The 13,421-nt window shown below is 44.5% G+C and overlaps 1 protein-coding gene across 1 annotated transcript in view; it reads right to left on the reverse strand.

Annotated features, from left to right (window-relative positions):
* Positions 1-3,526: 3,526 nt before the first annotated feature.
* xkr6b (XK, Kell blood group complex subunit-related family, member 6b) overlaps positions 3,527-13,421 on the reverse strand; it is a 36,759-nt gene continuing 26,864 nt past the window's right edge. The window contains exons 2-3 of the mRNA XM_047021232.1: positions 5,950-6,146; positions 3,527-4,668 (exon numbers count right to left, since the gene is read on the reverse strand). Of these exons, the coding sequence (XP_046877188.1) occupies positions 3,698-4,668; positions 5,950-6,146 (1,168 nt within the window). The 3' untranslated portion in view covers positions 3,527-3,697. The remainder of the gene's footprint in view (positions 4,669-5,949; positions 6,147-13,421) is intronic.

Genomic DNA, 13,421 nt, shown 5'->3' on the forward strand with positions numbered 1-13,421 from the left:
TATTTCTGTCTGACAGGTGTAAAGGAATCCGCCAATTAGTCTGTGTGGTTGTCTCTTACGCTTCACACAGATAGTAACAACACCTAGATGTGAAGCGATGGAATGTTTGAGGAAAACTTGGGTATGTGAACCAGACAATGGTTGAAATAATTTACAATCTGCTCTTAGAACATCGCAAAAGTTTAAATAAATTCATTAAGGATGTAAAATAAAATCCAGTACACTGTTATAATCTTGGTCCAAACTATCAGAACTGTTTTATATTGTTTTGTTTTTGCTGTTTTTTTCTTTGGGAGGGGGGGTATTGTATTGATATCAAAGTTGGTTTCATGCAAGGTTAAGCATCATTGAATGAACGGCATTGTAACTGTATCCTATACGCCTCACCAACTGGCATAATGGTTTAGTTAGCTGAAAGGAATGAATCACAGTGTACAGTATCTGTACCTGATTTCTGGTCATGCACCCCTAGGCCTAAAGAGACCAATGGCGTTCTGAGAGGACGCTTCATGGAACGCCAGGCAGCCAATTCACACAACACCTGGACACTGTGGCCCTCGCACGGAACAAGAACCTTGCAAGAAAAGAAAAAAGTGTCGAGAAATCATAATAATAATAAATTATTTTTGTTTTCTAAATTCTTACAACACTGTTTAAGAATACATCTGATGTGTTAAAGGACAAAATGGACACCCTTGAAGACATGCCTGGGGATAATGACTGCATTGAGAGACCCCTGAGTCAGCTGGTTCTGTGGTTTGGATCCTTGGTCCTGAGGAACCCCTGTGTTGGCTGTTAGTTGTTTTGCTTATGTTATCTCTATATTATATCTACAATTGTGGCTGTTTATAAACTATGTAACAGTATTTTTTTGTGTGTGACTACAGTATGGTAAACAATGAAGATGTTGCATACTGACAGGAATTTCATGCAGATGGGTGACTTCCCCACTCTAGCTGACCCAACAGTTCTCAATTAGTCAGGGCTGAACATCGCTGAGCTGAAAGGGTGGCAGACCCCGGATGTTTAAGCTCTTAGTTAATGGCAGTGCACCTCGTTGGATGGTCTCCTACCAGGGTCTCCGGTTGTTCAGCCCTAACCCCTTTAGTTTGGAGGTTTTGGAGACCAGGAAGTGGATGTTTGCATGGGAATACACCTGAGCCCTGCAGAGAGGAGGGGATGAAAGGGCAGAGCAGCAACCAGGGACGGAGCCGAACCTTCGGCAAGAAGACAGAACTGTGTGAGCAGGCTAGGGACACACATACAGGACGCATTCAAACACAAACACACGCACACACACACACACACATACACAGGTGTTCACTGCACAGAAACCTGCCAAAGTCACCCTCTCAAATGTACACACACACACACAAACAAACAACGTACACCCTTCCTAGTCACAGAGTCTGTCCTCATGTTCTTTTCCGAGCCTGGCAAGGACCCTTTCATCCCAAATGGTCTCAGCCCCTGTGACTTGCGCTTGTTACATTATGATCTTAGCAGGCGCAGTGGGCCAAAGCACAGCGAAGGTCAAGGGGGCTAGAACGCAGAAAGACTCAAAGTTATGCAGGGCTCTTGGGTATCCCTGGTTGGTGTCTTGGTTCTAATGCTTCATACTAAATGCATGCTATACACTACAATGTAAAAAATCACACACATTTTACCCAGATGATTCATCAAGTAAATGGATAAACTGGACAATGAAATGCATTCACTTTTTATCTCATTAGTTGTGCAGTAGCCCTCTGTTGAAAATTGTGTCAAGCTCCTATGACATAGAAGGCATTTTTTTTTATTCTTCTTCCTTTAAGGGCAAACATGGAATCACCCTCTGTGAACAATCGTGGCAATGTAGCCCCATATAGTTAGGTGGAAGATAGAGATCTGTATGGTAGTCATAGCACACCTCGACTCATCAGCTAGCTGTGGTTAGTGGAAGGGAGCTCGGACAGATTGTACAGTAGAACATGCAATTTGGCTTGGTTATGACCAGCCCCAGCACTGGCCTGAAACAGTCGCCCTGTTCACCCTAGTAAAGTGTAGTCTCTTCTGGGACACACCTGGTTGAGAATACCTTTGAACACTTTCAACATGAGCAAAATTTCAGGTACAGTCCAAATATCATCATTAAATATTTCAATGTGTATAAAAGAAAAAAGGGCACTAAAAATAAAAACACTCATTAGTATAATACAATACAATATAAATATCAACACACGCTTGTCAGGAGTCCTTGAGAACCCCTGCCAAGTGTTTACACCCACCAAGCTTATCACTCAACCTAGAACCTCAGTGAAAGTAAATGTAAGCCATGTTAACCCAGAGGGGATGAGGGCTTGTACACAGAACGGAGTAGGCTGCAGTGGGGAATGGTAGAGGAGTTTCTGAAAGGCAGTCTTTGCACCACACACTGTTTCTGTGCAAGATTTTAGTTTGATTGTTTTTTTGTTGAACATTCACAACATATATATGCTGACATTTATTTTTTTCTTGTACCTTCACGTTCAGCCCTGTTTCTTGTACAGAATGTTTCAGCATTTATAAATGAGTGTTCTTTGGAATGTTTTCAACTTCTCTATTTGTTTAAACACTTCCACTGACAACCCCTTTTGTGCTACACATTTGTCAACACATCCCTAAATATTGTGCTCTTTCTTCAATCCCATGCAAAGGCTATAATTAATGAGGTACAATAAACAGTTTTTTATTTATTTCATAGTTATGTTTAGTGTCTATCATTACATATTCATATTGCCTCATCAAATGTCACAGTAGCACACTGCCAGGTGTGGAAATGCCCATATTTGACATGCTGTGAGAGGTTACTGTCAGCAGGGGGTGCTCATTGTCACAGATTTTGAGAATGCGTGGACTCAGCTATTTTACGTTACTTCAGAAATGTAGGATTTTCAGGACAGCTTGTACCTGTATGTGCTTAGGCAACAACCTCTGTCTGGAGAGGAAAATATGTCACATGAAATGCAAAGGATAACTTCTTTCAGGACTGGAAATGTGCTTTTCATACGTGAAATCGGAAGAATCTTAGATGTCCTATTCTGTGATTCACCATAGCCTGGTTGAATGATATGTCAATGTTTCTTCAATATGTTGGGTCAGTAGATTTCATGGTTTTAGAATGTTAAATAGTGTTGGGGTGCAAAGACCATACATCCATCACTAGGAGTCCTCCATCATTCCCATCATGCTTTGCACCAGTCCCATGTCACTGGGATACACATATGCCCTTCACAAAAATACACAGGTAGAGTCACCAATACAGTAAATGCGTTAAACACTCATCTTATTGACACACTCATACAGTATATACACATTCACACATATAGCTCCCCAATGAACCAGGGGAGGTTAAATCCTGTTCTGAAAATCTATGTCACATAGGTTAGAATGTATTTTTCTCTTTATGTTTTTTCCAAAATAAACTATGATCATATGTCTATATATATTGTATTGACAGATTCTCGGTTGACAACACACACAAACATGATCACGCACACACTCACATACACACATGTACACTCATACACACGTCCTGGATGAAAAAGTTCATAATCAAGAGTGAGAGAAAAGCACCAAATGGAGGAGTTTGAATCCAGAGAGAGGAAGAACAGAATGGTCTAGAGAGAGTGAGGATGAGCGTGTGTGTGTGTGATAGAGTGAGGGAGACAGAATGCCTTCAAAGGGAGGACTCGTACTGCAGGAGTTCATAGAGGAGCGGCCCGTCTCTATACCTGATCCCCACCGCGTTGGGGCTGATGTACTGCAGCACGTTTATGGTCCTGCGGAGACGGCGATCCACAAAGTGGGCGTCCCAGGCCGGGTAGCGCTTCCTGGGCATGTCTATCTTAATGAGCGGCCCCTCTGGCCGGATAGGCCGGCCAGTTGCATCCACTGGCTCTGTAGATCTCACCTGGAACACAGGCAGACACGTGTCTGTGGCTGCATCGTCCGATTCTATGTAGTCCCCAGCAAAGCCCCTAGTAGGGGTGGCCTGGGACCCCCGGGGCCCGGGCGTGGGGGCCATGGGCTCAGCCTCCGGGGGTAAAGGAAGGCCCCACAGCAGCTCGGCACAGCAGGAGCTGGCTAGCACCCTCAGCCGGGGGCCCATAGGGTGCAGAACCCCGTAGTAGAGGACCATGCAGGCTACGCCAGAGGCAAAGCACAGGAAGACCCCGCAGAGCGCAGAGGAGGCGTAGGCGTCGGTGGTGGCCGGGTCGCGGTAGGCATACCAAAGGACACTCAGCAAGGCGTTCTCCAGCAGCACCACTGTGTAGTAGGCCACCATGCGGTAGCGCGTCCGGCCCTCGCGTACGTTGAACCAGCAGAAGACGTAGACCACGCCTACCACCATGTTGAACAGCACCTCCTCCCACTTGGACATGCAGAAGTCGGTGCCGCCGTGGATCACCCAGAAGGCCATGGCACACCAGTGCAGTACCACGAAGATGCCAAAGTAGAGGTGGAACACGGAAGCGAAGAGGGCAAAGGAGAGCACCCGTGAGGAGATGGTGAACAGGCGCCAGAATAGATGCACGAGGGCGCCACGGTAGCTCATACTCTTCTTGTCGTCACGTGAGTCTCGTAGCAGCTTGTGGTAAGAAGCCAGCACCCAGGCCAGGGACAGGAGCGAGGATACGGCAGAGACACCTGGTGATGAGGAGAAGGAGATATGGAGGAGGAGATGGGGAGAAAGAGATGGGGAGAAAGAGATAAGGAAATAGAGAGATAGGGAAAGACAGGATGTAAGAAAAATAGAGACGGGGAGAACAAGAGAGAGAAACAGAGATAGGGATGACGAGAGAGAGAAGGAGAAAGAAAGGGAGAGACAAGGGGAAAAAAATAGAGATATACAGAAAAAGAAAAGGTGGGGAAGAATCAGACAAAAGAGTATGTGTAGAGAGAAAGAGAGTGAAGAGGGTGAATTATGCAAGAACATAAAAGCTGTCAATAAGGGCTGAGCGAAAACCTGCAAAGCACCATTACACAATGAAACTGTGGAGCAGATAACAAAATGTACATTTGGTTATTTCTGAACACCACTGCAACTGTCAGCGCGCTTCCATTGTTTTTCACATTGTGAAATATTACTTTAAGCTAAACTAAACTAAGTTTGGGGGCATTTTATCATTTCACATTATGGGCCCTATCTTGCACTCAGCGCAATTGACTTTGTCAACGACGCAAGTATCATTCCTAGTTTGCACTCGACGCAAAGCTGACTTTTCCCTCCACAAACTCACGTCGGTAAATTAGGGAACGACCTTGCACTCCCGGGGGAGCGAAAAAAGGAGGCGTGTTCCGGCGCAAACGTTCCCTTGTGCTATTTTGCAGTTTCAGCAGCTGAAATTACTGTTTACTACACCAGTCTTGTTTCCTAAGACAGTCCATGTTGATAGAGACATCAGCATAGCTGTTAGTGCCACCTGCAATGTAAGAAAGGGTTCAGCATTATAGACTGAGCCGGAACATACTACAACTTACTGGAAATACTAAGCTGATGTGGCAGTAGATTCCTCATAGGGAATTTCCTACAAAAATGCAGTTTGTTCATTCTAGAAATTGGGTGACTGTATGTCTAGAGTTGGGTAATGTGTAGAATGCAAGTTGAAATTTAAGAGACTTTCTTCAAAACCAAAGTGGAAAAAGAAATGGTTAGTCTGACAAATGCAACATCTGAATCACAAAACAGATATACTGTATTACTATTGACGGTTATGTCATTAACCAATAACAGACATGTACATTCAATTAATAAACTTTGACAGAAATGTTATGACAGTAATGTTACTGCAGCTTTTTACTAAACAACCACTTCACAAAAAAAACAAAAAACAGATGCATACCAACCAACCAACCAACCAACAAAACAAACAACAAAAACAAGGAAGTAGTAGTGGTCCCAGGCTGGAGCCTTAGGGAACACCTTACATTGCAGCCTCTCCGTCCTGTTCCTCTGAATCATGATGCAGAGCTGCAGCACCAGCTGGGGCGCACTCTCCAGGAAGGCCTCCAGCAGGCGCAGCATGTTGACGTCCGCATACTCGTACATCATGGCCCAGTAGAATCGACGCTGGTTCTCCTTCTGACGATGGCTCTGAATGCCCAGATACATGGTGCGGATGTACCTGCAAGCAGATGGGAGAGAGGCCACGTAAAAGATGATGATTTGATCAGGTGATTTTGAGTTGAAGTTCCCGTATGCTTCATTTATAATTTGTGCTTGTTGAAGACAATTCTTTGAAGATTTGGTTTACTGAGTTTGGTCTAAACATATATAGTTAGTTATATATAGTTACAAGTCTATTTGTTGGTACGCAATTGGTATTATTCATTGTAGTTAATAAAATATCTACAAATCGTTGTTCTATCCTTTAATTGTATGGAACATACCTCACACATTTCTGCATTTGTACATCATTTTCAAGGTGTGAGAATGTTGATTTGAAGTCCACTAAGTCTCCATAAGGAACCACACTGGAGTTCAGGAGGGTTTGATTGTGTGGGAAGAGAGCTTCCTGGTTGTGTGAGCCAGAGGCCTAGGCAGCTGTGTGTCAGAGCATCGATTGTCTAAACAGGTTAGATGGTCCTATAGTGCCATCATCCCCAACCCATTTACTGGAATCTAAGTTATTGACAACCTTCACAATTTCATTTCAGACCCGTCTGTTTTTTCATTTGATGTAATAAAAGAAGATATCCCTGGGTGAAGATTTTGAGGTGTGGATTCCGTATCATCAATGTAAAAGAGCGGGTAAATTGTAGCTGTTTGTTATTGATAAGATCCATTACAGCCTGGTATGGCAGCTCACGACGGCATTTGACCAGCTGAAAATCAAGGCCCTTTAACTCCACCGCCTCTTCCTTTCAACGGCCATTCAGCAGGTTACATATACTGCATGTGTAATAACACTGAGACAACACTAGGTGGCTCAGTTAAACAGGCGTCCCAGGGTGTTCTACCTGCCTGCCACGGAGGCATCTGCAATGAGATGGAACACTCATGCTTACAAACTGTCGTAAATAATGAGTTAAAAAGCACTTTGATTTGAATGACTATAAAACTAAAAGTGGTCACCACTTCCTGCTCTGTGGGAGTTCTCCTGTTCATCTTTCATTGTACTGGTTGTTACCCCGTCTCTACCTCTACCCCTTCTCTTCTGCTCCACTTTGCTTCAGCTGACACATACTCAAGCAGCACACTTACACTGCAAACCATAGTGATCGCCACTTCATTCACATTACGCCCTGTGTGTACTCGCTTCTCTCATGTGGCGGGGTATTGCTAGCACTTGTGTAACAGTCCCACTCTGTGTTATTGTAGAAAAACGTGCCACTACAGCTCTATCACCTGGCTGTGATAATGATGCCATCTGCTGTGCCAACATTCATTCACTGTTAAGGCCCAATCTTGAGGTTCCTATAGGCCAGTGTGCCACCGCTCTGGTGAGCCAGGGAACAAGAAACCCACTGAAGCACAGAAATGCAGGACCAGTTAGTCAGGAATCTGGGGGGAAGAGCCAGGGAACAATACAACTGGAGAACAAGGTCAAAAAGGAAAGAACCATCAAATCAGGGAAGGGAAACCCCACAGAATGAAAGAACAGGAGAACCAAACAGAGCCAGAACCAGAGAACTGGGCGGTGCAGCAATCAAAGAACTACCACCAACTTTTAAGGGACAAGGCACATTCTTGTGCTTAGTGAAATGTAATATGCAGCTCAGAGCTTTGATATGGCTAATTAAGATCTCAATCATTGTTGGGATTGAGGTTGTTGTTGAAACATAATCCTGAAGCCGGCAATTATACAGACAGCGAGCAGCCAACAAAGTGGTGTAGACGTCGCTGTGGCCTGTGGATCATCTTTACTGTGTCTTTGAAAACGTTAGCAGGCTACTGTGAAACTACTCTGGGAGACACTCCAGAGAAAAAAAAAAAAAAAAAAAAAAAAAAACGAGGGACTGCAGACTAAACCAATCCCTAGCTTTAATGCTCACTATGCCAACAGTACAGTAGGTGACTATACGCTGTTAACCCCACTCCACCCTTGCCAAAATACAATCATTGGGAGATCCACGCTAGTTAAATTGGTTTACAGTTCCTCCTAGTTGGGAGCTGCACCATTGTGTGGGGGGTTGGTCTGTGGGCGAGCTATCGGACTGGGCTGACTGTGTCCAAATAAATCTACCACTTGATGTGGAAGCAGTCAGCCGAGGACAATGGCATAGCAAGGACAGGAATAGCCTGGCCAGTAGCCCTAGCAAAACAAACGGTCAGGCTGGGATTCTAAATCCAGGGCCTTAAAGCGTGACACTCATTTGGACCTAGCCCAACTTCAAAAAGTGATTGTTAGTGCTTGGAGGCTGTATAATGTAAGGCTGACATCTTTGTTAGTGTTTTGTCTGTCTTAACAATTCAGCTGTTGAATGTTAAGTGCTTGTTTGTTATGTTGAATGTTAAATGTGATCAGGTAAGAATCATTAATCTTATTTAGGGGTAAATTATTTGTGGTAGAACACTGACATACCCTATGTTCTTAGATATTTCACTTTAAGCAAGATACTCTGTAATAATCTGGATTCACACTTGATCTGTTAAAAAAAAGTAATACAACTGCAATAATTTAGTCTGGTTAGAGATATGAAGTAAGGGAAAGATAAACCATCTTCACTGACTTGAGAATTCATCATACTATAATTTAATTTTTACCTCTGTACTGTCAAGGGTACATGTAATACACAGTATGTAATATAATATGTCTTCTACACACACTTTTTTTGACTACTCAGAGGGGACGAGGCATGTCTAAAGATTTTGATATGAAGACTTTGTCTATTACTTTGGCTAGTCAGTTGCTCAATTAGCTAACCTCCAGAGACAGCTAGAGTTTCCCACTGAGGGAAGAGGGAGGCTGCGAGGAGAAAGCCCCCCCCCCCCCACACACACACACACACAAATGCACACACAGGTAAGGCTTAAGGTCTAGACTGCTACTAGGGTTCAAGGTCTCAGAAACAGCTTCAAGATCAAATAAACTGTTTTCTCGATATACTCAAGAGTTAATCAAACATTTTGAACTATCTCTCACTCAGAACTACAGTGAAGATGATTATTGGGTTTAGTGAAAATCTGTCACCACAACTCATTTACGCCAGTGTTCTCACAAAATCCTTTGTTTGCAGTCAGTTATGTTGTGGATTGGGGGAGTGACTGTGGTCTTAAGGGGATGTTAGCGTGAGCCAAGGAATGCTGTCTCAGGACTTTTGGGAGAGGAATATGGAGAACGTGATAGAACATGTAGGGATCAATAGCTTAGGTCTTGGAGAAGAACCACCATATCCAGAGGTAAAGCCTGGCATTCTGTGACATTTTCAGTCTGACTGGGAAATGTCAGCTGGAACTAGCCAACCTCTGTTTTCACACTAATGGCATGCCACAGAAACCTGGAAAAGATTTATAAACTTCTCATTTGGCCAGATGTTCTAGTGAACATTCTGGATGCTACAGTACACTCGCCTTTTACAATGATAGCATTCCCAGTCCATGTTCCAGCAGGGACAGGAAGATGTTTTTCTGTTGGTTACCATAAAGATGGCACATGGTACTACATACAGTGAAGTCTGTATGTTTGCCAAAAAAATACTGTTTATGAGGTGAGTTAAGAGAAAGTAGATTCAAATGACAGTCAGATCCCTAACTCGACTACCTATGGGTTTTTTTTTTTCAAGCACAAAAACAATAATAATTCATTAATTACCACACTAATAATATTGATTTAATCTGTTTATCAGTGATGATATTCAGTCCGTGTCACTGTTAACACATAGGAATGACACCCTGTTTCAGATGTTCTTGTTTTTCTGTTCCCCTACAGTTTCAGAAATAGCACTCCAACAGTTTTGGTCACACCACTGTCAGACAAATTTGAATTGCACTCATTGAATCATGTTTTCTAACGGTGACATGGTCGCTGTTAGAAACAGCCTACTCACAGCTCAGCTCTTTCTTTCTCTCTCTCTCTCTCTCTCTCTCTCTCTCTCTCTCTCTCTCTCTCTCTCTCTCTCTCTCTCTCTCTCTCTCTCTCTCTCTCTCTCTCTCTCTCTCACACACACACACACACACACTGTGAGCAATACTACCACTGCGCTACATTAGTTTTCCATGAAAACACACACAGTGTCGTGTCATCATAATGGACACTCTCATTCAAACTCGTCAAAATCACCCTAACTACCGGCCCCAACCCTTCTTACCCTGCTCAGTCTCCCTCCCTCCCTCCCTTCCCTGCCTCCCTCACTCCCTCCCTCCTTCTCCACGACTCATGGCTACCCATGAATTATTTGTGGCAAGATCATAGCCATAACTCCCGCCTCGTTAACCAGTGTGCACATGGCCTAACAGCTCGCCATCACGCTGGTCAACAGTTTGGCACCGTGGCTGGGACAACCTCTCCCTTGACGACCTCACCTCAGCAACACTTGGACAGCCTCTTAATTAAATTAAGATATCCAGTAACATGTATTGATGAGAAACCAAACAAATTATACCCTCTTTTTGTTCTAAAAAAGCACAGATTTTGTATTTTACAAAGATTACTGTCTCGTAAATGAGTATTACGTGGTATATTGGGTGTGATCTTTGAAGGCTACACACACACACACACAAACACACACAATCTTTGTGGTTGACCGCCTGTTCAAGTCTTCTCCTCCCTCTCCTCCAAATACATTGACCGATGAGTCATTCGGTCAGCCTTACACTAATCCCTCGAGTGGGCGGAGGGTGCACCACACACAAAAAAACTGACATATACTCTCTCTCTCTCTCTCTCTCTCACACACACACACACACACACACACACACACACACCACACACACACACATATTCTTATATATAAAATAATAGTTCATACATTCATACCACACACAAACTTAACAGAATTAGCTGGCATCTGAGGCAGACCTGAGTGGGTTAGGGTTCAACTGCTCACATATCTTGTCATAAGCTGATTCATCAAGGGATCTCAGACACGATCTCACCCAGGCAGAGAGGATCCAGGGGTCTGTGACTTCATGGGGTTTATTTCCAAGAAGATCCCCTGTCTTGGGAGCCTCAGTGCTGTCAGTGCAAAAATAAAAAATGCTATGGGTTGTTATGTACTGTTCTTATGTTTGTATGTTTGTGTTTGTGTGTACGTGTGTGCAGCATGGGTGTGTGTGTATGTGTGTCAGAGAAAGGGAAAAATATCGAGAGAGTGAGCGTGTGTGAGTGTCAGGGAGAGAGAGAAAAAGGCAGACAGAGCACGTCAGTGTGTGTGTGTGTGAGTGACTGGCATGTGGAGGTGGCTGTAACAATCAGATGAGTCATGTTTGGAAGTGGCTGTGGAGGCGAGGTGGGACCTCTCTCACATGGGGTCCAGTTTGAGGCACCTTGGCTGCCAACCAGATCTGAAACACACACACCAACCACAGAGCTGCACACACACGCACACACATCTGAACCCGTCTCCCACCTTCCCCTGTGGGGAAGAATCCAATTTCTCTAGACCTTTGGTGCTTTCCTTCCCTTCCGTCTGCCCTCTGCCTGCCTGGCAGGGTGTGGGGGCTCGGTGTTACAGACTCTTATTTTCTTATTTAGCAACTCAAACACAACCCTCTTTCACCCCTCCCTCCCTTCTTCCCTCCTTCCCTCCTTCCTTCCTTCCTTCCTTCCTTCCTTCCTTCCTTCCTTCCTCCCTTCCTTCCTTCCTTCCTTCCTTCCTTCCTTCCTTCCTTCCTCCCTCCCTCCCTCCCTCCCTCCCTCCCTCCCTCCCTCCCTCCCTCCCTCCCTCCCTCCCTCCCTGCCTGCCTGCCTGCCTGCCTGCCTGCCTGCCTGCCTGCCTCCCTCCACAGTATCTGTCACCGCAACTGCCTCTGCCTCTCGTTCTCCCCTCTCCGTTCCAACCCTCTGTTTTCCATCCCACAGGAAAACACCCCCAGCGTATCTCCCGGCTCGATTGATTTCCAGTGCAAGTCAACGTGGCACGAGCTGTGGCTTCATCATCTGTTCATCTGTCTCCCTCTCCAGTGGGTACGTCTCTCTGGTATCTCTTTCACTTGTGTCTCTGGGAGCCCTGTCTCTTATTTCTCTGTAGTATGTCCCCTGGTATCTCTCGTCTCTCTGTCTGTGTAGTCTCTCTAGTCCCTCTTTTTCTATCAGTTTCTCTGGGCTCTCTGGATTCTCTTGTTTCTCTGGCTTGTGTATCTAATCTCTCTGTGGCTAGTCTCCTACAGCATTCGACAATACTTGAGAAAGTGTGCAGTGATAGCTTGGGGCTCCTCTGTCCTGCTCTGCCAGTCATTAGAACATGTCGATGAAACGCCCGTCATAGTTCATGGGATTTAGCCTTGGTTGGCGTAGTTGCAGTCCTCAAAGAGAATGGTAAAAGCTGCCTTTTTATTTAAATGTGGACTTTTTCATTACATTATGACAAAGTTGTATTGGTCATGTTAGGGGGGGTGGAGGGTTCTATGACATCATCGGGGCCCCAGCTAGTGAAGTCTGAGAGGTTGTGTGTCTGAGTAGCTCTGAGTTTCCATGAGGAAACAGGGAGCACCTTGTAATAATAATTAATAAATAACCATATACACTACCTATGTGACCGGTCATGGAGAAATATCAACTTCTGTGTCCACAGTACTTTATCGCATGTTTTTGTTTAAGCAACAGAACAAAATGTCACAGTGATTTTCTTTTCCAGTTAATGCAAGAGCCAGCTCTGTGCGGTGCTGCGGAGGATGACGCTCCATCAGAACCAGAGGCATGGCAGGATCCTGAGCCCAGGAGGAGCCACACCAACACATGACGAGCACCGTGGCAACGCTGCGCTACGCCTCGTCAGATCTCTGTGTCTGTGTCAACCGGTTGGACTAAACTACCTCTGACACCCTACAAAATATTATCACCGTTATCATAACACGCCGTAAATACACGTCAATTAACACCGTCGGTAACAAAAAGTGATTAAGTATAGATGCGAATGCCACCAGAATACCAGATTCTAGATTAATTATCCAATGGAATTTAAATCAGTTCAATAATCTGCAATTTTAGAAATGGAGAAATATGCAAATGAATATCTAAGTACTGTTCAGCTTTCAGGCAAAGCAATGCAAATCATTGTCACATGACTTGCATAATTGAATTGGCTTCAGAGAAAACTATTCAGTTGTCAGTGATGTTGCCGTTTTCATGTGGCGTCGCAAAAAATCCATTTCACATCACGCGTCTGTGCATGGAACACACACAGTAACCCCCAGCATGTAGCGAGCAGTCTACACTCCTCCCTCCCTCCCTCCTTCTGTCTGTCTCTATTTTCTCTCTCTCTCTCTCTGCATGGCTACGGTCGTTTGTCACCATTAG

This window comes from Hypomesus transpacificus, chromosome 6, assembly GCF_021917145.1.
Source record: "Hypomesus transpacificus isolate Combined female chromosome 6, fHypTra1, whole genome shotgun sequence".
NCBI lineage: Eukaryota > Metazoa > Chordata > Actinopteri > Osmeriformes > Osmeridae > Hypomesus > Hypomesus transpacificus.